The sequence below is a fragment of the Mesoplodon bidens genome (assembly GCF_964165515.1).
Source record: "Mesoplodon bidens genome assembly, chromosome: 10".
NCBI lineage: Eukaryota > Metazoa > Chordata > Mammalia > Artiodactyla > Ziphiidae > Mesoplodon > Mesoplodon bidens.
The window spans coordinates 39,615,384-39,636,166 of record NC_138172.1 but is presented as its reverse complement, the minus strand read 5'-3'; the positions used below and the strand labels follow the sequence as shown (position 1 = coordinate 39,636,166).

At 39.4% G+C, this 20,783-nt stretch overlaps 1 protein-coding gene across 1 annotated transcript in view; it reads right to left on the bottom strand.

The window, feature by feature from the left end:
- PRKAR2A (protein kinase cAMP-dependent type II regulatory subunit alpha) overlaps positions 1-20,783 on the bottom strand; it is an 84,920-nt gene that overhangs the window by 25,367 nt on the left and 38,770 nt on the right. Inside the window, exons 2-4 of the mRNA XM_081245264.1 lie at positions 15,883-15,918; positions 6,625-6,677; positions 3,833-3,916 (exon numbers count right to left, since the gene is read on the bottom strand). Of these exons, the coding sequence (XP_081101390.1) occupies positions 3,833-3,916; positions 6,625-6,677; positions 15,883-15,918 (173 nt within the window). The remainder of the gene's footprint in view (positions 1-3,832; positions 3,917-6,624; positions 6,678-15,882; positions 15,919-20,783) is intronic.

Sequence of the window (20,783 nt, the reverse complement as noted above, 5' to 3'; positions counted from 1 at the left end):
GACTTTGTCTTTGGAGGAATGTGGATTGAAGATCTGACAAGGAAATAATTTTATTGCTGCATAATTCCATGTGATTTAGTGTTCTGTCAGTGTGACTGTGCTATCTAAAATAACATATCACCAAAAAGCACCCCTTTAGTTCCATAATTCCAGGTGTGCTGAATACTGTAAAAGCTGATGAATACTAAAAAGGAAGGCTTGCTACTCATGTGTCATCCACGTTAATGTGGAATGTGAGCTCAGTGTTGCCAGAAATCTCATGTTTAAATACAAGTAACAAATTAAAGTTTTCACATACAATACAGACCAAACACACACATCTATACCTGGCTGTATCTGGCCTGTGGGCTGTCCATTGGCAGCCTCATGTTTTGAGTAACTCTTCATTTTCTGGACTGGACTCTTCAGAAACATCAGTGTCATGAGATATAGAATAAGGCATGGGGGAAGCAATCTGGGTTACAGGGGACTAAAATCATACCATGACAACCAAAAGCAACATGTGACTCAGGATTGGAAAACAGAACAAAAAAGCTATAGAAAACTTTACAGGGAAAATCTTAAAAGCAGTTCATACATACTTATACATGTGCCTACGTATACACACAAGAAACAGTGTAAATGTGGCAAAATGTTAACAACTGGTCAATCTAGGTCAAGAATATAAGAATGTTCATGGTACTATTCTTTGACTTTTCTGTAAATTTGAAAATTTAAAAACAAAGGTTTGGGAAGTAAATTTTTAAAAAATGGAAACAAATATACTCACTGGAATGGCTAAAATTTGAAAAGACAGATAATATCAAATGTTGGTTAAGGATACAGAACAATTGGAAATGTCATGTATTGTTGGAAGGAATGCAAAATGGTATAACCACTCTGAAAAACAGCTGGTAGATTTTTACAATATCAAACATATACCTACCCTATGACTCAGCAATTTTGCCCTCAGGTATTTTACTGAAGAGAAATGAAAAAAAAAGTTCACAAAAAGACTTGTATAAAATGTCCAGAGCATTATTCATAAGAGCTAAAAGCAAGAAATAGACCAGGTATCCATTGTCAGAAAAATGGATAAACAAACTGGTATTTTCACACAGTGGAATACTTCTCAGCAATAAAAGGGAATGAACGAACATCACCAAAACAATGACACACTGACATCATGGATCCCTTGATATGATGCTCTGAGGACACAATAGAATTTCTGTGTAGTCTGGCCAAAGATGTATAACTGCATTTCAATCATGAGGAAACATCAGACAAATTCAAATTGAGGTATATTCTATAACGTAATTAACCAGTACTCTTCAAAGTGTCAAGATCATGAAATACTAGAAAGGACTGAAAACTATCGCAAATTGGAGGAGACTAAGGAGAAATAACAGCTAAGTGCAATGTGGGCTTCTGGACTGGATTATTAACTAGGAAAAAAAATTAGTGAGAAAACTGATGAAATTTGAACAAGGTTTTTAGTTTAACTAATGGTATTGTAACAATGTCATTTTCCGGGTTTTGATAATTGTACTATGGTTATGTAAGATGCTAATATTGGCGGAAGCTGGATGAGGGGTATATGGGAACTCTACTATTTTTACAACTTCTTTATGAGTCTAAAACTAGTTCAAAATAAAAAGTGAAAAAAGAAAATGGAATGTTGAACAATAAGAAAGAATCTCAAAAATATTGTGCTGAGTGAAAAGAATCTCTCACAAGAGTATATACTGTATGATTCCACTTATATGAAATTCTAGAAGGCAAAATTAATTTATGGTAGAACAAATCAGAATAGAAGTTGCCTCTGGGGGGAGGCAAGCAAGAATTGATCATGAAGGGGCATAAGGAAACTTTTTGGGGTGGTGGCAACATTCTACATCTTGATAGGGGTTTGGATTACCTAAGTGTATGCATTTGTCAAACCTAAATACACTTAAAACTCATGCATGCATTTCATTATATGCAAACTTTACATTAAAAAGCTATAAAGAGGGCTTCCCTGGTGGCGCAGTGGTTGAGAGTCCGCCTGCCGATGCAGGGGACACGGGTTCGTGCCCCTATCCCGGAAGATCCCACATGCCGCGGAGCGGCTGGGCCCGCGAGCCATGGCCGCGGAGCCTGTGTGTCCGGAGCCTGTGCTCCGCAACGGGAGAGGCCACAGCAGTGAGAGGCCCGCGTACAGCAAAAAAAAAAAAAAAAAAAAAAAAAAAAAAAAAAAAAAAAAAAAAAAAAAAAAAAAAGCTATAAAGAAATATTGAACTATAGTTCATGATATGCATGCCAAAGTATTTAAGGGAAATATACTGAAATCTCCAATTTACTCTGAAATTATCCTAAAAAATAAGATGGGTTAATGCAGGGGCCAGCAAACAGTTGACTGTTTTTGTAAATAATGTTTTATTGGAACACAGCCATACCCTTTCATTTATGCATTGTCTATGGTTGCTTTCCTGCTACAATAATGAAGTTGAGTAGTTGTGACAGAAATATTTAATATCTGGTTCTTTAAGCAAAAGTTTGCCAACCCCTTGGTTGAGGGTAGACGGTATATCATGTGACAAGCATAGTAAAATGTTAATGTTAGAATCAAGGCAGTGGATAAATACATGTTCTGTAAAATCCTTTCCACTTTGTTGTATCTGAATATTTTCATGATAAAATGTTAGAAAAATATAATTAAATCTGAAAATTCAGTTATCATTTTTCAAGACTGAAATGGTAAAATGATGTTCTCCAGCACTAAGAAGAATCTGAATACTAGACTGACACAGCAACTTCTTTAGAACATCTGATAGTATAAAATTTACAAGGGGTTTTATTCACAGTAGATAAAGAAGCAAGTCCCCTTTCCATTGATACAGATGGGTCTTCCAGGGAAAACAGCTGACACAGAATATTATTTCTTACAACCAGCCTTTCCTAGAACTCATGGTCCTTGTTTTATTCAATCTCAGACTAATAAAATTCTGATTAAAGTTCTCGCTATTCCTATAACCACACAGCTACCAAACAGCATGGTTTACAGACACCAGGGATAGTTGATTCCCTTGATTGATACAACATGAATTCATGTTTGACCAGCCAGATTCCCAGAAGGCTGTGGGGTATCTTCAGAAGACATATTTGCAGGAGCTGGGTAGTAGGAGAATTCTATTTCCCATCCTTCCTGTCTCTGCACATTCTGGGATTCCCCAGCAGGCCCAGCATCTCAGCCATTCATTTGGCTTCAGCATGCGGCCATCAAAGTACAGAAGGAACAGGAAATTTGAAGCATCTCTGTCCTCAGGAGGTAGCCCTGTTTTCCATCTCCACCAAGAGAGGGAAGACAGTCACAGGCACAGATCCTGTGCTGGGGCCCTAAAGACACACACCACTCTGTGTGTGCCCCATGCCTGAGGTCTTCACTGAGAAATAATCATAAAAGGTGCCTTACACCAAAGGAGTGAGAAGCAGTCACACACTTCCAGTGGGTTAACTGCTACCGGTAGAGAGGACGCCACACTGGCATCTTTGGAGAAATTACTCTGCAGCATAAATAAAGCCCCTCCAAACTAAGCCAGGGTCATGCAAACCTGAGCATTTCCTTTTAATATGACCCAACTGCATGGTCCTCAAATGGTATTGCCTTGGAGGAAGTACCAAAGCAGTTCAGAGAAATACTAAAAGTCATCTGAAAAGCTCATTATGGATTACAGTGCTCAACACAATGCAAACGTTTGTAAGTAAGAAGAAGCTAAGGTTTTAATGCCTCATGTGACTGTGGCTAACATGCTAAAAACTGTTTAAATGATGAATAGGACAAAAAAGCCAAAAATATTTTAAAAATCAATGTTACCTGATCAAGATTTTTGAAAAGAAGAATATCTTTGCAAGCTTCCTGAAGTCTGCACCTCTGTTGATCGGTTTTAGGATGAATCACCTGCCAATCCAAATAAAACCAGGGAAAATTTTTTATTCTATTTTAAAATATTACTTAACTTACAAATTGGTATATTTCTTTCTCCTAAAAATGGGAAAAATTAAGAGCATGTTGACTATAATTCTAACTCTATACAAATACCAAGCAGTACCCGATCGTGGACAGGAAATATGATAGGGGTGAAGAGTACCCACCCTGGACCGCCCACTGGCTGTGTGGCTGGCAGCAAGTCAGCTATCCACTGGGAGCCTCAGAGTCCCCATCCGAAAAGCAGAAGGTCACATATCATTCATTCAACAAATATTAAGCATCGACTAGGTGCCAGGCACCGTCTCAGCTCTGGGGACATAGCAGTGAACACAAGACAAAAACACCTGCTTTCACATTCAATAAATACATAAAGTATGTTAGAGTGACAAGGCTAAGGAGAAAATAAGGTAGGGAAGGGTGCGTGTATGAATGTGCATGTGCGTGTGTGCGTCCAGATGAGGCCTGAGAAGGTGACATTTGTAAAGATCCCAAGGAACTGAGGACAACCTGAGAGAGTGAGTAATGTGGACATATCTAAGAAGAGCACCTCAAGCAGAAGGAACAGCAAGTGAAAACAAGGTCTTATGGTTGGTTAATAGCATGTTTGAGAAAAACCAGGAGACAGGTGTGACTGATGCAGAGCGAGGGGAAAAGATCAGGAAGAGACCAGGTTTGGGGGTTAGGTGGAGGGCATTGTAGATCACAGATCTGGAACTTTTCTCTAGTGACATGGGGGCAATCTGAGGGTTCTGACAGAGGAAGGAAAGAGATCTAATGTTTTTAAAGGCTCATGCTGGCTCCTGAGTGAAGAACAGCCTTGAGGGAGGCAACAGAGAAAGCCAGAAAGCTACTGTGATTATCCTAGTGCTAAATGGTGGTGATTAGGACCACGGTGGTCGCCATGAAGGTGTTGAGAAGTACTGGAATTTTAAATATGTTTTGAAGACTGAGCCTATCAGATTTGCTGAAAAATTGAATGTGGGTATGAAAAAATGAGAGGAGCTGAGGGTGACCCTAAAATTTTGGACCTGAGCAACAGAAAGTTTGGAGCTGCCAAGAAGTGAGCTGGGGAAGACTGTGGGTGAAAAAGAATGTCTAAATGGAAATAGTCAGGAGCTCAGTATGAGTTGTCTATTGAAATGTGAGTGGAGATGGCAATAACCGCTATACAAGCTAGAGTTCAAACCTCAATAGCTTAGTATTACTAGTAGTATTAGTGATATTTACAAAATTAGAATTGTCATATGGATTAAATGAGCTAATACAGGCAGTGTTTAAAACAGAACCTGGCATTTAGTAGGTGCTCAAAAACTATTACTCCTGGGCTTCCCTGGTGGCGCAGTGGTTGAGAGTCTGCCTGCCGATGCAGGGGACACGGGTTCGTGCCCTGGTCCGGGAAGATCCCACATGCTGCAGAGCGGCTGGGCCCGTGGGCCATGGCCGCTGAACCTGCGCATCCAGAGCCTGCGCTCCGCAACGGGAGAGGCCACAACAGTGAGAGGCCCGCATACCGCAAAAAAACCCCACAAAAACCAAAACAACAACTATTACTCCTATTACTAATACTACAGATATTTAATAAATGTTTATTGAACTAAAAAAAATAATTATTGCCTAGTATCACTGTTATAATTGAGAGACCCATCAAGCTCCTTCCTAAGTATTGTCTTCACCCTAAAAAAAATACATTGCTTAAATTGACCAGAAATAACAGATGTCAAAAGTGTTAAGTGATTTAATTTTGTGATATTAAAAAGTTAGTAAAAAAAGTTTTAACTTTTTAAAGTCATCAAAATTTTACAATATCTAAAATAAAAAATTCAAAAACCTACATGTCTATTATATTCACACAATGGTAGCATTTTATTATTAGAATACTTCAGAGATCTTTCATAGTCTACTCATTTTAAGGCACACTTGAAAGATCATTAAAATTTCTTTTATAACATCAATCTTTAAAAAAAGATGGTTCAAATTTGCTTTTATAAAAGTAATTTGTTAACTGTACAAGAATTTAAAAAACTGAGTTTTTAAAAGAGCACCCCAAAATCAACCATAGTCCTACAACAACTACTGTTAATATCTGGGATATATCGTTCCAGGTATAAATCTTTGCACAAACAAGTAAATAAGTAAATAGGTAGACAGATGGATAGATATTTTAAAATTATTTTTTATTTTATAAAATGCTCTATAAAATGTACCTCAAATATACATCATTCCATGTCATTAAAGCCAGTCCTGTACCATCATTTCCAATTGCTGCAGATTCTCTTGACTTGAATGTACCATAATTTAGCCCTTGGCATCCCCTATTTTGGTTCATTTATGTTGCTTCCATTTTTCAATTTTACAATACTGCAATAATCTCCTTAGAAAGGACCCAACTGTTTGTTAGGGATGAATTCTCCTTCACGTAACTGTTGAGTCAGTTGGCTTGACTAAGTATAAAGCTCTGACAGCTACAGCTAGGCATCCCTCCTTACCATATCCTCAACCAATCTTGCTTTCATTCTTCTTAATAATTGTCAATCTGTTAGATAAAAGATGGCATCTTGCTGAGATTTTAATTTGTATTTATTTTAAATGTCAGCATGATTAGATGTGGTATGTAGAGGAGGAGGGGAGTGAGTGGGGACTAAAATTATTCTACCTAATACCTTTGCTGCAGTTCTTACCCTTGGATCAGTATCCTCCTCTTCCTCATCGGGGTTATAGGTCTCAGCACAGACTAAATTTGGAGAGAAAAAAATAAAGAGAAAAATAAATAAAACAGATGTGTGTTTTACTGGAAAATAGGAAGTGGACACAATTTTCTTTTATTCACTGTTTTCTAAAGCTATAATGATTTTTGTAATCCCTTCCTTCAATTAACAAATGTATTAAGTACCTAGTAATGCCAGGCATTCTGTTAGTGATGAAAAGCCAGCTCTCTAGGGACTGGGAGTCCAAACAGGAGAGAGATGATAAAAAATATTATCTACTAAATTCTATGGTAGTAGCAAGGACAAGCAAGGAAGTGCTGTCTCTGCTGAGCTATGAAGCAGGGATGGAAAACCAAAAAGTACAGTATATGCAATATAAACATATGGATACAGAATTGGAGTAATTATGAAAAGAATCAATTAAAATAAAATATCTCAACATCATTATGTACATGAATAACTTAAAAGTAAGAATTTTAAACAAAGTAAATACTATGTGTCAGGTTCTGTTCCAGGTACAGTATTATATAAATCTAAAACCAACTTGATTTTCTTTGCAGGTAACCTGAGTTTGCACCAGCGGGCCACAGGACGTGTCTTTGTCGTAAAGCAAAGACTTAAAAAATATTAACTGAACAACTGTTTATAACAGCAGAATATCATAAATGATGTAAGTACCCATGTGACTCATAAAGCTATAAGAAAGAACGAGGAAGATCCCCATAGGCTAATAAATAGTGAGTTCTAGGGGAAAAAAAGGCAGAAAAAGCAAGGTGAAGAATATACTACATAGTATGCTGTCCCTTCCATAAAGAAGGACTTCCATGATAAAGGAGAGATAAGGATTGGGGGAGGGGGACTTTCCTGGTGGTCCAGTGGTTAAGAATCCACCTTCTAATGCAGGGGACACGGGTTCAATCCCTGGTTGGGGAAGCAAGATCTCACATGCAGCGGGGCAACTAAGCCTGCATGCTGCAACCACTAAGCCCGTGCACTCCAGAGCCCAAGCACCACAACTAGAGAGAAGCCCACGTGCCGCAACGAAAGATCCAGCATGCTGCAGGGAAGATCCTGTGTGCCACAACTAAGACCCAATGCAGCCAAAAAACAAGGGCGGGGGGAAGGGAATAAATATATAAATATGAATATATATACAAAAAAATTTAATATATTTATTTTTTCAAAAGGAAACAAGAGAAAGATAAACTAGACAGTAATAAAATTGTTTTCTAGAAGGTAGGCAGAAACAAAAAAGAAGGGATAGGGAAGGGAATGAAACTTCTCTAAGAAAATTCTTTTATATAGTTTTGACCGTTAAGCCATGTTAAAATGTTTTATATATTAAAAAAAATTAAATTGATAAGGATGGAGGGACCCTAAAACTGAATACAAAGAGAAACAAATGAACCTAACCACATATCAGGTTGATAACATAACCACAGAGAAGGAAAGGAGAATTATTTTAAGTAGCTTCTGAACATATAGTACTGTAACCATCCACCCTCAGTGGGATATATTCCAACGACAAAAAAGAACTGCTATTTGCAGTGGTACAGTAATTCCAAAACTCCTCTGTGTACTACAGTTGTGAGTAAACAAATATACAGCCAGATGTTTTTCACTGGAGAAAAGGGGAATAAAATTATGGAACAGAAGAAGGGTTAGAATTGGAGATGTCAGTACAAGTCATGATTTTAAAATCTTACCCTTAGGTGTTACAATGGTAGACACAATGAATTATCTAGTGAATAAAAAAGTTAGTGTACTCACTAACAAAACTGTTTTGCCAGGAATGATCTAGATGTGATCACTGGTGTTGCCCAGAATGCAACAAAATAAAGGCAATGATTTTTTGCATTCTATGAGCATTTTGTAGTGGACCTTTCTAATCTTCATTCCTCTTATATGCTTAATCTGCCAAATTCATTCATAAGCCTTGTATTGTTTGTTAGGGTTTATTTCTTATTTGTTAGCAGGCAAGAAATATAAGTTTCTTGACCCTATGCTCAATTCTTTTGTATGATGGCTAAAAATCTCTACATACCTATAATGAGGGGATAAGATGATACATACCACTCTCAATTTAACTCCTGATTTCTTAGAGACATTTACTCATTGCAGCCCTGGTCTAGCTTGCATCCCAGCTTCCCCTTCCTCATTGATTCTGATCTAATGGAATACCTGAGAAATGGTGACTCCCAGCATGACCTGTACACAGGACTCCCTTCCCTGCCCAGCCTACTTGTGTGGACCACGCCTTCTGTACTGTAATGCCATCAACACTCTGCCTGTCTAACAGGGACCCAGTATCCTTAAATAGATGGAGAAAAATCAGGGAGAAGGGTGTAAGAGGATAGGCACCATTCTAGTCCCTAAAACAGCATCAGGTAATGTTCTGCAGAGTGCTGCCCAGCCCCGGGTGGCACAGGCTTTTGTAGCTGAGCCAGGGAAGTGATAATGGGATGTAGATAATGACTTTCTTTCTGTCTTTCTCCAAGCCATTCCTGTTTCCACAAGGAAACAAGTTTATCTCAGATCTGTCCTAAAGATTAAGGCAGACACCTTCCTGAGTTCCTAGATGTTATTGCTGCCACTTTTCACATCTTCATGGGTATTTGGGTAGGGGGCTGAGGAAGCTGCTGTTGAGGGCAGCTAACCAGACACTATTTTAAACTGCAAACCTCTTGGTTCTTTGCACTCTTGATTAATGTTGTCATTATCAGCCCAGGTTTCTAAACCAGAAATTTGGAACTCACCATGGCTTCCTTGTTTCACCTCTTACCCAATGAATACATCAGATTCTACCTCATATTTGACCTTTATTCAGTCTACTCTGCTACTACTTGGTCCAGGATTTCAAAATGTCTTCTTAGAAATACGCATTTTAAAAAACCTCATTTTGGAGACAGATGGATATATGAGTATTATTATACTAACTGTCTCTACTTTTGCATATGTATGAAAATATTCATTTAAGAAGTTGAAAATAATAAGCCTTTAATGATGAGACTGACAGGATCTTACTGATAATGACACTTAGTCTTGAGCTAGCCTATTTCCAGGCTTGCTTTTCCTCTGAGTTTGGAGGAAAGTATTTTAGCAACTTAGCTCATTTTTATATTTTTAGACAATGTAACTGAGGCAACAAATGTTATAGTTTTTAAGTCTTAAGGTACAGCACTATAATTTAAACAAAAGTAGTTATTTTCATTAAAATTATTGTTTCTATTTGTGAAAAAACATTTTATCTTTATTTTTTAAACTGGTTTTCATTTTTTCCCTTTTCTTTTGAACATCACACTCGGCTCCCTTTTCCCTCTTCCTTTGTTTACCTTCAACCCCTCTACTTCTTTCTGGTACCGATCCTGAATTACTTTTCTCATTTTCTATATAAAAAATCCATTTTTAAGTTTCTATGTGATTGTTGCCCCTTATGGTTCTACACATCAGGAAACCTGTCTCAGTGCGGGGAGTCCCAGAGTCTGTGTCATCCCCTATGCAGCCTCAAGACCTACACTGAATGTGGGGCTTCCATGGTGGCGCAGTGGTTACGAGTCCACCTGCCAATGCAGCGGGCATGGGTTCGAGCCCTGGTCCAGGAAGATCTCACATGCCACGGAGCAACTAAGCCCATGCGCCACAACTACTGAGCCTGTGTGCCACAACTACTGAAGCCCACGCGCCTAGAGCCTGTGTTCTGCAACCAAGAGAAGTCACCACAATAAGCCTGCGCATGGCAACAAAAAGTAGCCCCCACTCGCCGCAACTAGAGAAAGCCCGCGCACAGCAAAGACCCAACGCAGCCAAAAATCATTCAATCAATCAATAAACAAATTAAAAAAAAAAAAGACCTACACTGAATGTCATGAGATGGTCAAGACCTATTGAAGATGAAGACTAAAAAAGAGCAGCACAGCCCCTCATTTGAGGGAATTAATTTTGCCACAGTTCTCCAGCAGATGTCACTAGTTAGTAATAGGAAACAGTACAAAGTAACAATAGATTATCCAGCAGAATTTCCTCTTCTAAATTTTAACTGGTGCTTCTTCCATCCAGAAACGTGAATCACTAAAATGTGTTTGTGAGAGAAAATCCCCTCATTTCTACAAAGAAATGAGCCCAGATCCTGGTCACAGGCATGAGGCCCTGTGCTGTCCTGCCAGTGTCCATGAAGAGTTGATATAGCCTGGGTATATTAGTCAGCTAGGGCTGCCATAACAAAATACTACAGACTGGGTGGCTTAAACAACAGAAATTTATGAAACAAAAGGGTTTTTCTTTTTTGGATGAAGGTTTTTTTAAAAATATTTATTTATTTATTTGGCTGCATTGGATCTTAGTTGCAGCACATGGGATCTTTCATTGTGCCACGTGAGCTTCTCTCTAGTTGTGGCGCGGGCTGCACAGCGCGCCGGGCTCAGTAGTTTTGGCACGTGGGCTCTACAGTGCGTGGGCTTAGTTGCCCCATGGCATGTGGGATCTTAGTTCCCCAACCAGGGATCGAACCCGCGTCCCCTGCATTGGAAGGAGGATTCTTAACCACTGGGCCACCAGTGAAGTCCCTGGATGAAGTTTTTAAATTAACAGAAGAATCAAACTAACATTTCAAACTGAAAGACAGTTAACACTAATTTAGAACTATTTAAAGAAAACTGCCTTTAAGGAATTTATGGACTCTCTTCATTTGATGCATTTATCACTCGATGTAGAGGGACTGTTCTGCTAGAAGGATTTGGAAGGTACAGCTTTTCAATTCCAGTGATTTGCAAGGGAGAGGCAGCATCAAGGAGGGGAAAAGCTCATCTTTGAAGCTACACTCACTGGAGTCTGAGCTTAGGTCCATCTACTGCTCACTCACTATTTCTCTATGTCCCCAGTCCTTGGTCTCTTCAACGCTAAGAGGGGATAACAATACTAGAACCATGTTAAAGGGTTAATAATAGGAGGTGACATTTAAACATAGGGCTGGGCTCACAGGAGACACTCAACAACTGTTAGCTCTCCTATGCTGCTTTACTTTCCAGATTATTATTCAGTCAGACACCCTGAGTTGTTGAAGTCTCTTCTGCAGTGTTTGACACAGCACATGTCCTCACACAACTAGTTTGAGCTGAAATCCTTGGATCACATCAGGAGCCCATTCCCCAACTATCTTTCCAATTTTATTTTATCTCCTCTCCTACAGCCAGAGCAGCCAGGTCCAGTTTATCCCCCTTCAAGTTCTTAAGACATTCTTCTACCTAGAATGCATCCTTCTTGGTACTGGCCAAATAGTAACCATGTTTTTCAACTTCCAGTGCAATTTCTGCCTCCCTCCAAGAAGTGTTTCTTGATTTTTTTTCTGCCTCCAGCAATTTATCTTCCTGATTCCTCAACCCTTCCTTTGTTCCTTCCTTCTGAAGAATGTGAGTGAGCAATACACAAAGTAGCTTTGGTGAGATATGGGAGCAAAAGTCTGACTAGAATGGGCTCAAGAGAGAATAGAAGAGAAACTAGAAATATGGACAATTCTTTCAAGGGGTTTTGCTATAAAGATATGGAGAAAGAAAGGGTGGTAGCTAGAGAGGGAAGAGTGATTTTTTTAAGTTTTATTTTTAAGAATGGAGAGCCAATGATATGTTTCTTTGCTGAGAAAAATAATCCAGTTGAAGAATAAAGATTATGCAGGATAAAGAACAGGTAACTGCTGGAAGGATGAAGGGTTGAGATCTAGTGTACAGGTGGACAACTGGACTCACAGGCAGATTAAGAAGGATAGATGGGGTGGGAGCCTATGGAAATTCTCTTCTGTTGCTTCTGTTTCCTTAGTTAAATTGAGAGGAAGATTATCTGACAGGAATGAGGATGGGGAGGAGGTGTTGGAGGTTTGGAGAGAGAGAAGAAACGGAAGACTTACCTAGGAGAATGGGGTGTGAAAGAAGTATAGAAACACAGTATGATTGCTGCCATCAAGAGCCTACTAGAAGTTAATGATCATGAACTGAAATAAGATCAGTCAACAGGGCTGCGTATTTTCCCTCAACCAAGTACAGCTGTGGTGCAGACACACTAAGTGGAGAATTGGGTTTAACCACAGTGTGGTTTAGCCAAGAAAATAAAAAGGGAAAAGTGAATTGAGGGAAGGTGGCAGGGAGTCGTTATAATCACTGATCAAGAAATTTAAGGTTAGTAAAGAGGAAGCGAGAAAGTGAAAAGGAGACAGGATCAATGAGTTGTGAGAGCTGGAGTGGGACAGCAAAGGAGCTATTACAAGACAGCAGGCAGTGGTGGGAGACTGGGATCACTGATTGAGAATATGAAGAGTTGTAATGCTGGTCCTACCACAATACAACCATGGAAATGAGTGGCTGAAGTAGGGTGGAAGACAAGAACCTTGGAGAAGAGGATGTCAAGGAATGGAAGGACCAGACTGGAAGGATTATCTATGTGGAAATAATTAGGAACAACCAGGGGGTTATTAGAGGACAAAAACAAGGAGGGGCAGTGGCTGGTAGAATATAATGTGAGGTTTGAAGTCGAGGGTTTTAGGGAGGAGGGAGAGAGAATGGCCTGGAAGCAACAATGAGGAACAGTAGAGATATTCACCCACCTCCTGTCAGTGTTACAAGGAAGGTGAACGAGAAATGAGCCATTTGAAAAGCCTGCAGGGCAGGCCAAGTTTCAGCTAGATCAGGAAGATGAAGACTGCACTCAGAGAACAGGCTCTGTTCTCTGAGTTTACGGATTTAGCTGAAGACTGACCAAGAGTTCCAGAGGGTATAAGAAAGGGTACATAGGGATGCTAAGGGTAGTACTTAGGAACCATGCTACCTGTGGGCACTTTATCACTCAACTGTTGCAAGTTACTTAACCTCTGCTTTGTCCCCAAGTTTTCCTATCCATACAATGGGGTAATCATAGCATGTATCTCATAGTGTTCGTCTGAGGATTATATTCAACAATACAAGGCAGCCATTTAGAAAGACCTTAAAAATGTGCACCTAGCACACAGCCTGCACTCAAAAAATGTTAGCTGTTGCTAACAAGCTATTTGCTCTCCTGAATAATCATTTTGGACTCTATTAAGAATCCTTTTTTTTCACTTAACATTTGAATGATATTAAAAAGTTTTAACTCTTCAGTAAGATTATAAAAGCTAAGGGTAGGGATAATACCAAGTACTTGTCTGAGTCCTCCGTAGAGTTCAAGGACTGAACCACATTGACGGAGAGGCTACGCAGCAATTCATCTGTGACCGTCTGTGACCTCTGGAGGAGATGTCACTGCACTCTCCATTCCCCAGGCCTGTCCCACAAATGTCAAGATCTATTACTAATCTTTGGGTAAAAAGGGGTGCAGGGATGAACAGAAATGGGAGATAGTAGCTCATGGGTCTCATACTAGTCTCAATTTCTATTCTATTTCCTCTCTGTAAGACTTTTTTGGCTGCACCTCACGGCATGTTGGGACACCCCCTCCCCCAACTAGGGATCGAACCCATGCCCCTGCAATGGAAGTGCAGAGTCCTAAACACTGGACCACCAGGGAAGTCCTGTCTCTGTAAATGACTTTCTATAAGTAACAACACATTCTTCAAACTCCTTTCAACAGACTTTGGTGTACAACCTTACCAAAAACTTTCTGAAAACATAAATGAGCAGATTTTCTCAAAGAAAATGATTGAGGGATACGAAAGAGATTCTGAGCCTTACCAGGTGTTAGGTCATATGACAATTTAAAGTCAAGAAACCTTCCCAGAACAAGAGGATATGAAAGAATGATGTGACACATACAGCTCGCATAGCAATTTTGAAACACATAAACATCCCAACTGTACAATCAAATTAACTCTACATGTATCCAAAAGTCAAGCATCTTATTATAAGAAAAACTTTCAGTAAACATATTTATTAGCTCTATGAAAAACTGGGGACCTTATCAGCTTAGGAATAATCATGAAAAAAAAAAAGAGATGTACATAGTCAATAAATATTTACTGAGTACCTGCTCTGTGCCAGGTAGTGTTCAAGGTACCAGTCACAGATCAAAATTTTTGAGTCAATAAAAAACAGCAAAATTAAAATAAGTAGCACACCAACCTGGAAAATTTTGTATTAAAATTTTCAAAAGGTTAAAAATCATGATGGGGCTTCCCTGGTGGCGCAGTGGTTAAGAATCTGCCTGCCAACGCAGGGGACATGGGTTCGAGCCCTGGTCCGGGAAGATCCCACACACTGTGGAGCAATTAAGCCCACGTGCCACAACTACTGAGCCTGAGCTCTAGAGCCCGCAAGCCACAACTACTGAGCCTTCGTGCCACAACTACTGACGCCTGCGCACCTAGAGCCCGTGCTCCGCAACAAGAGAAGCCACCTCAATGAGAAGCCTGCGCACCGCAATGAAGAGTAGTCCCCGCTCTCTGCAACTAGAGAAAGCCCGCACACAGCAACGAAGACCCAACATAGCCAAAAATCAATCAATCAATCAATCAATTAAAAATCATGATAGAAATTTATTCACACTTACAAAAAATAATCTCGACCACAACAGATAAAAGGGAAAAATATCATCAAACTAGTCCCATAGAAGAAAATAAAATAGATTTCCCATATTTGGAAAATGTTCATTTTTGGTTAATAATCAAAGGAATCCCAAATAAAACAATTTGAGGTATATCTTACATCTAAATTAAAGGAGTATGTTTGTAAGTCAACAATATAAAAATATATTAAAAAAATAAATGAAAGGAGTAGGCACTGCCTATGTTAGTGAGATGGTGGTGGAAAAGAGGTCTTTGCAGGGTGTCTTTCTCCCTGTAGCCTATTTTGTAGACTATCTCTAGTAAGCAATACACAGAAAAAGCCAAGGCAACGTTCAGTCTCTGACCAGAGAATGCTACTTCCAGCACTATTACTGAGGAAGTAATTTAAGTGCCTCAACAATGTAAGCAAGAAGCTAATGGCGAGCATAATATAGAATGCCAGAAGTAGTAATATGAAAAGTTGTTTTTAGAAGCCATAATTATGAACATGGAAAAATATTAATGACATGAGACAAACTGATTATAATAATATAAAAATAAGTACATGTATACTCAGAACTTAAAATGAAACAGAATGAAGGAACCACAGGTAATTTTTATAATGTTCTATAATGCTTACCTTTTTATTAAAAAGTTCACTTTATTTTTATTTACGATAATCCCATCTTAAAATAGCATTTCAGTAGTATGCTATGAAAAAGAATACATACCTGATACTCGTCGATCAAATCTGTTAGGAACTGGAACTGCAAAACAAAGAAGCAATGTTTAGTCATCATTATATCACATGACCCCATCTTTATCCTCCCTTTTTGCAAAGATCTTTGACAACAGAACTAGGAACCTCAATACCAAGTGGTGGATCAATTCATATTCTTCCATAATCAGCCAGAGACAGTGGTTCAACATGATCACATAAAGACAATATAAAGAATAATATATGTCTTTGAAAACAAGCTCTTTATAACTTCAACGTGGGTGGCAATTTTATTTCTGTTCACATCCAAGTTCCACCTAATTTGTATCACACCAAATGAATAAGAAGTCTACTAAATTTACTGGTAATTTTATGATATCAAATAGTTAAAATTTTCTTCTTTTAAGGATAATCCCAAGACCTGCTAGACCTGCATTTACATTTCATTTTAAAATAACTTAATGACGGACTTCCTTGGTGGCGCAGTGGATAAGACTCCTCGCTCCCAATGCAGGGGGCCCAGGTTTGATCCCTGGTCGGGGAACTAGATCGCTCATGCATGCCGCAACTAGGAGTTCGCATGCCCGCGTGCCGCAACTAAGGAGCTCACATGTCACAACTAAGGAGCTGGTGAGCTGCAACTAAGGAGCCCGCCTGCCGCAACTAAGACCTGATACAACCAAATAAATTTAAAAATAAATATTTTTTTAAAAATAAAATAATTTAATGAGTATTACACTAAAATAAAAAATTAACCATGAAGTTATACTCTCCCTCAATACAGGTGGGTTTTCTCCACCCATGGTCACTATATTAATCAGAAAAAATGATCACGTTTTTAGGTTAAAACAAACAAAAAAAAGTTTTTTTGCTAATTTTTCCTACTTTTCACCTATCATTCCTTATGTTTGATGGCTATCTAAATTCTTACCACTGAACTATATATCATTTAAACAAGGTGGAGGGACTTCCCTGGTGGTGCAGCAGTTAAGAATCTGCCTGCCAATGCAGGGGACACGGGTTCGAGCCCTGATCAGGGAAGATCCCACATGCTGCGGAGCAACTAAGCCCAATGCAGCCCGTGAGCCACAACTACTAAGCCCGCATTCCACAACTACTGAAGCCCACGCGCCTAGAGCCTGTGCTCCGCAACAAGAGAAGCCACCACAATGAGAAGCCCGCACACCGCAATGAAGGGCAGCCCCCACTCGCCGCAACTAGAAAGCCCACAAGCAGCAGTGAAGACCCAATGCAGCCAAAAATAAATTTATAAAAAAAAATAAACAAGGTGGGTTTTTATCACCTTCAAACGTTAATCTGATTAATTTTATTTTTAAAATATATAAAATATGCCTTATAACCCTCCAAAAAACAGAAATTTGAGGATTAGTGAAAAACAAATTGAAGACGGCTCACAGAGCCAAACTCTAATGCGAGGTCTCTGAAACAAACATAGACCCAGGAAGGAGGCAAATGCTCATTCATCTTAATAGGATTAGGATTATCTTTTTGCACAGCACAGGGTCAAAGTCATGTTACTGGAACAAATAGGCAAATAGTCAAAAGAAAACCCCAGCATTCCTGAAAGTACCTACAATAGTCTGTCACTACTTCCTCAATAAAAAGTGGATTAGTCAAAATTAATCCATCCACCAGGAAAGGAAGTGATTCAGTTCAACAAATATAGGTAGAGTATCTAGTATGTGCCATGCACTACAGTAGACAATTTGGGAGACATTAGTAAATAAAACAAAGATCCCTGATTTCATGGAGCTTGCTTTCTAGCTTGAGAGATGTGGGAGAGTTTCCTTTGATCATCTGAAACACATGTGCTTGTCACTCAGGTAGACGGATGAAATGTACACCAGCATAAGCCCTCAACCCAGGCCTCATGGAATTTCCATAATTAAAACCCCATCAAACATTAGTATACAACCTAAAATTATAAAGTACACAGTGAAACAATTTAGTATGGGTGCTATCAGGGGATACTTCAAACAAAGGGTGAGATATCAAGATTATAGAACTATCATAAAGTAAGAAGAGTATGTTTAAAACAAAGACATAAAAGAAGGAATCAAAAATTTTAAATGCAAACTTAAAATCAATACTTTCATATATCATGCAAAAAAGACAAAATGATTTTTTAAATTCCTAAAGCACTCCCTCTGTGAAAGAGTTCAAAGGTACTTAAAAAAAAAGTGACTTGCAGTGTAAAATGTAATTAGAAACACAAACATGCTGCCTGATAAATCTATGTGTTATTTCATTTTAAATTAGCACACACCTTATAAGCTTTCATAGGGCCAGAGGAAACAGCTGCAGTTGGAGCAAAATACAATGCCAAGGCATAGAGAATGTAATTAATGACTACAGCAGACAGAGACCATCTATTGTAATTTCACCACTGCTTAAATAGCCCAAAACAGAGCACATCAAAGTTTATGTGGGTCAAAGTATTCAACCAGTATAAGTATGAGAAAATCTTCCAGCAGAAAACAATGCCTAAAATGCTCTCCTTTTCTATTATAAACAAATACATAGGGAATAGGAAGACTTAAAATTTAGGTTACCTGATCTGAAAACATGTGCCTCAAAAATATTAACAAATGCAATCTCAGTGGAAACTAAAAGTCATTATTCCTGATTAAATGAACTCATAAATGCTGACATACCCCGAAATTAAAACATGGTTCTTTAAGCAGGTAGAATATTTTATGTGGTGAATATTAAGAACATGCTGGAGAATTTGAAAACATTTCCCAAAGTCTCTCCTATTTTAAACTGAAACATGATGGACAAGATAATAGAATCTTCACTATGAACATGGTAGGATACGGCATAAAAACCTGGAGAACAGGGACTTCCCTAGTTGGGCAGTGGTTAAGACTCCACCCTCCCAATGCAGGGGGCGCGGGTTCAATCCCTGGTCAGGGAACTAGATCCCACAGGCATGACGCAACTAAGAGTTCATAAGCCACAACTAAGGATCCGGTAAGCCACAACTAATGAGCCCACATGCTGCAACTAAGGAGTCCTCGAGCTGCAACTAAGGAGCCGGCAAGCCACAACTAAGGAGCCCACCTGCCACAACTAAGACCTAGCGCAACCAAATAAATAAATATTAAACCCAAACCAAACCAAACCCAGAGAACATAATCCAAGCACAGCTAGGGCAGGGCAAAGCTCAGGACTCAAGATTCTACAACTGCTGTGGCAAATAGGCACACTCAAATTAAAGCTGGGCTGGTAGGATGTTAACAACACCAGCTGTGTACAGAGGCAAATAACAGAAGCAGGGAATTAATGAGGGCCTTGTGTTTGGAGGACCTCAGCATAGTAAAACATAGCACAGCACAGTAAATCTCAAAAGTGGACTACAAAGCAGCAGTTAGGGCAGGCCCATTAGAGTGGTTAATCACAACAAAGGGATTGCCAGGAAGAGCTGTCACCAATGGGTAGCAATTGTGCTGGGCCTCCATAGGCGGGGTTGAAAATGCATCTCTGGGCAGATGAAATAACTTGACGAAAGCCCCAAAGGCAAGAAAGTTTTTGGAGAGTGTAAATGTCCCAGGGTGCCTGGAAACACAGATGAGGGAGAAGCAGGGTGTCAAAGGAGGAACGCTCAACGATGCAAGAAAAGTCCAAGAAAAGCACCGAGTAACCCATTTAGGGTTCTGAGACCCAATCAATAAACTATGGGACTCGTTGGTTCACAATTTTAAAAAAAGACAGAGAAGGGAAGGGAAGGAAAACAGAGAAGACAAAAAAAATCCACCATGATTTCACACACAAATTCATTCTGCTTTCTCTATGGGTCAAAAGAGGGAAAGAATGCTGCTATTCTTTCTTTTTAAATTTTTTTTTATTTTTAAAATTTATTTATTTATTATTAATTTTTTTGGAGTATGGTTGCTTTACAATGTTGTGCTAGCCTCCACTGCACTACAAAATGAATCAGCCATACACATACAGATATCCCCTCTCTTTCGGACTTCCCTCCCATTTAGGTTACCAGAGTGCATTAGGTAGAGTTCCCTGTGCTATACAGTATGTTACAGTATGTTCCCATCAGTTGTCTATTTTACACATAGTATCAATAAGGTATATGTGTCAACCCTAGTCTCCCAATTCCTCCCACCCCACCCCTTTCCCCCTTGGTATCCATACATTTGTTCTCTATGTCTGTGTCTGTTTCTGCCTTGCAAATAAGATCATCTATACCATTTTTCTAGATTCCACATATATGCGTTATTATACGATATTTGCTTCTCTCTTTCTGACTTACTTCACTCTGTATGACAGTCTGTAGGTCCATCCACGTCCTACAAATGACCCAATTTCATTCCTTTTTATGGCTGAGTAATATTCCATTGTATATATGAACCACATCTTCTTTATCCATTCCTCTGTCGATGGATATGTAGGTTGCTTCCATGTCCTGGCTATTGTAAATAGTGCTGCTATGAACACTGGGTGCATGTGTTTTTTTGAATTATGGTTTTCTCTGGGTATATGTCCAGTAGTGGGATTGCTGGGCCATATGGTAGTTCTATTTTTAGTTCTTTAAGAAACCTCCATACTGTTTTCCATAGTGGCTGTATCAATTTACATCTCCCACCAAGTGTAGGAGAGTTACCTTTTCTCCACACCCTCTCCAGCATTTGTTGTTTGTAGATTTTTTTTTTTTTTTTGGCGTTACGTGGGCCTCTCACTGTTGTGGCCTCTCCCGTTGCGGAACACAGGCTCCGGGCGCGCAGGCCCAGCGGCCGTGGCTCACAGGCCCAGCCGCTCCATGGCATGTGGGATCCTCCCGGACCAGGGCATGAACCCGCGTCCCCTGCATCGGCAGGCGGACTCTCAACCACTGCGACACCAGGGAAGCCCCCCATTGTAGTTTTGATTTGCTGCTAT